Source organism: Centruroides sculpturatus, unplaced genomic scaffold (genome assembly GCF_000671375.1).
Source record: "Centruroides sculpturatus isolate CEXI.00-Female unplaced genomic scaffold, Cexi_2.0 scaffold481, whole genome shotgun sequence".
Taxonomy (NCBI): domain Eukaryota; kingdom Metazoa; phylum Arthropoda; class Arachnida; order Scorpiones; family Buthidae; genus Centruroides; species Centruroides sculpturatus.
The window spans coordinates 415,209-418,195 of NW_019384715.1; the positions used below are offsets into that span (position 1 = coordinate 415,209).

At 41.3% G+C, this 2,987-nt stretch overlaps 1 protein-coding gene across 1 annotated transcript; it reads left to right on the forward strand.

Moving 5' to 3' along the window:
* Positions 1 to 1,293: 1,293 nt before the first annotated feature.
* On the forward strand, positions 1,294 to 1,950 carry LOC111627912. The gene has a single exon (XM_023371593.1). It carries the CDS (start codon positions 1,294 to 1,296, stop codon positions 1,948 to 1,950), a length of 657 nt encoding a protein of 218 aa, XP_023227361.1.
* The last annotated feature ends 1,037 nt before the right edge of the window (positions 1,951 to 2,987 follow it).

Below are 2,987 nucleotides of genomic sequence, written 5' to 3' on the forward strand. Positions count from 1 at the left end.
GGTGTTCTTGATATTTAAGGATGAAATCACCAGGGTCCGTATTTCGGTAATTGTCTCTGGTCTCTGATCTCTCACAAGCCAGTCACTGATAGGCTAATCATTTGGATTAGCCAATCAGTGACTGGCTTGTCAGAGATGAGAGACCAGAGACGGTGACCAGAATATGGCCCCTGATTTAAACCTAGCAGACCACTTCTGCACAGTTTTTTTTTAGCTACAGCACATTCACCGTATACAACGAATGTCTTGTTTGCCGCTTGCGTGGCATTTTTGCCATTCTGGTAAAAGAAGAAAAGCATTAAATGCATAAAATGCACTTTGTTATCTTCATATTTAAAGGCGTATAAAACTGACAAAAATTTACGTATTGTAAACAATTATTTTACCAAATATCTCTGAAGTGTTGTCTTTTACGGTATGTATGCATGCAACGTAAAGAGAGTATTTATTTTCAATCATTCTGATATGTTCAGACCTATCCTTATGCCACCTACCAAAAATCGGTATGAACTTTCCGGACAATCCAATATAACACCTACATTATATTATGATATATTTAATTTAAAATAATTAATTAATTTTATTTAAAATAATTTTAACACTCACCAGGTATGCATGGAGCATAAAGAGACTCAAAAGTGGAGGTCGAACACAAGAAGCTGATATCGACAGTGAGGCGACAGTCTGTCGTCAAATTCTTTGCCATTTTCTTCTGTTCAAATTGGTGATACCATACAAACACAAGTACCTGATGTTGACTATGGCTGTACTGATTGCAGAAATGTGTTGGTGGTTGTTTTTGGAATAGAAGAGGAATAGAAGACTCTGACTTTTATACCCCTTGATGTGGGTTCCTGTCCATGGTGAGGGGAACTCCCAGGGATGGTTTAGTATTTTTTCTTTACCATCCCTGTATCTGAACGCCCACTCACGTGTTTGCCGTGCGTGGTATCCCGTATGCCCGATAGGGGGATCCTGGTAGTTGCGGGGCAACATAACGTCCCCAACACACTGCTTTAGCCCCTGCTTCGGCTAAATGGGTGGCTCAAATCAGGCTTTGTTTGAGTCAGTCGGCTGGTCGTTGAGTCGTTCTTGACCTCGGCTTGGAGTCAAGTGATCGATGCAGATTGGGCAGACATGTCATACAAGATGTGCTTTTCTTAACTGCATTGTGAGGATATAGCTCCTGGGAAACCCTGGTGTGACAGTCTATGGGAGTCACTCGTGACGGCATCCCCTTGTTGGGCCACATGGTGGGTGGGGTCACTAGGAGCTGAATATTAATCTCTAAATATGGATTCAGTAAAACCTAAAACATGTACTGATGCATTAACACCAAGTGATGTTATATCTTCCAATCAACCAGCCTACTTTATTGTTCATGCTATAGGTGAAACAACTCTATCTAAACGTTTTCCTTATTTGATTCAAAAATTGCTTAAACCGACCATTGGGAATCATAAAAAATTAAAAAAATTGAGGTCAGCAGATTTACTTGTACAAGCAGTCTCCTGTCAACAGTCAGCAAAGCTTCTGAAAATGAAGTCTCTAGGAAACATAATGGTAACCATCATACCTCACACAAATTTGAACTTATCACGTGGTGTGATATCTGAGTTTGATCTGATGTCTGAGGATGAATCAGATATTTCAATTGGTCTCTCAGACCAAGGTGTCACTGCTGTTCGACAAATTTCGATTTGTCGAAATGGCAAGTTGATACCAACAAAACACCTTATATTGACTTTCAACAAACCAATATTGCCATCTTCTGTTGCGGCAGGATATTTCAGTTGCCCACTTAGCTCGTACATTTCAAATCCACTGTGTTGCTTTAAATGTCAGCGGTTTGGACACTCCCAAACATCATGCAGAGGAAAAAAGCATGTGCACAGTGTGAAATTGAAGACCATGAGAGTACTGAATGCACAAGTTTTTCATGCTGTGTAAACTGCAAACATTCCCACCCTGCCTATTCCAGAAAATGCACTGCACGGCAGAGAGAGAGAGAAATTCAGTGACTGAAGACGATTAATAATATGTCTTACCTGGAGGCACATTGCATGGTCACTTTAAGTGCACTAGTGAAACAGAAGACATTTGCTGCTGTTCTGAAATCCACAAAGACAGTGGAGTTCAGACAGACATTTCTGTTTCACCAAATCAGGGATGCACAACCTTTTTTGAAGAAGGGCCAAATTAGGATTAAGTTAATTGACTGGGGGCCGGACCTCCAAGTGATTAATGCGATGTCTGATGCAATTTGCGAGATTCTTTGTTGTATTGTCATGTGGTTAAGACTGATTGTTTGAAAACACTGTCTTCTCAAGTCACATCTCACTTGCGATGATAAGACACTTTTTTATCATATTGCCATCTGTGAAAGGTTTCCCATTCTTGGCTATTAAAGCAGATATTTCTAGGCTGGCTTCAACAGCCGCATCCAATTCTCCAGATTGTTTCTTGAACACATTTTGTTGGCTGATTAGTGATCGTCGTAATGATTTGATTTTCCGTTTGCGTTCCGTACCTTGTAGAAGGAAATCCTTGTGTTGGCTTTCATGATGTCGCTTCAGGTTGAATTATTTTGGCACTGCTATTGTTCCATTGCACAAAAGGCAAATAATGCTGCTGTTCTGTTGCACAAAACAGTACTTGTTAGCCCACACTTCCACTTCTTGAAACTGATGATTCTCGCGATTGACCTTGCATTTAATGCCCGGCGCCATACTGTTCACTCAGCAAAACAATGTCTCATTGTGCCGAAAATTCTGAGGCCCGCAACAAATCATGTTTGAGATAAAGCAAGCTAGACTACCACGTGCTTTGTTCTGTATCCACTCTGACCAAAGACTAAAGAGGCGGGGCCCCTCGATGTGGGTTCCTGTCTGTGGTGAGGGGACCTCCCAGAGATGGTTTAGTAAGTCTTCTTTACCATCCCTGGGATCTGAACGCCCACCCACGTGTTTGCCGTGTGTGGTATCTTG

Excerpts from the sequence above, each read along its gene's own strand:
- LOC111627912 (XM_023371593.1), top strand. The coding sequence starts at position 1,294 with ATGGATTCAGTAAAACCTAAAACATGTACTGATGCATTAACACCAAGT.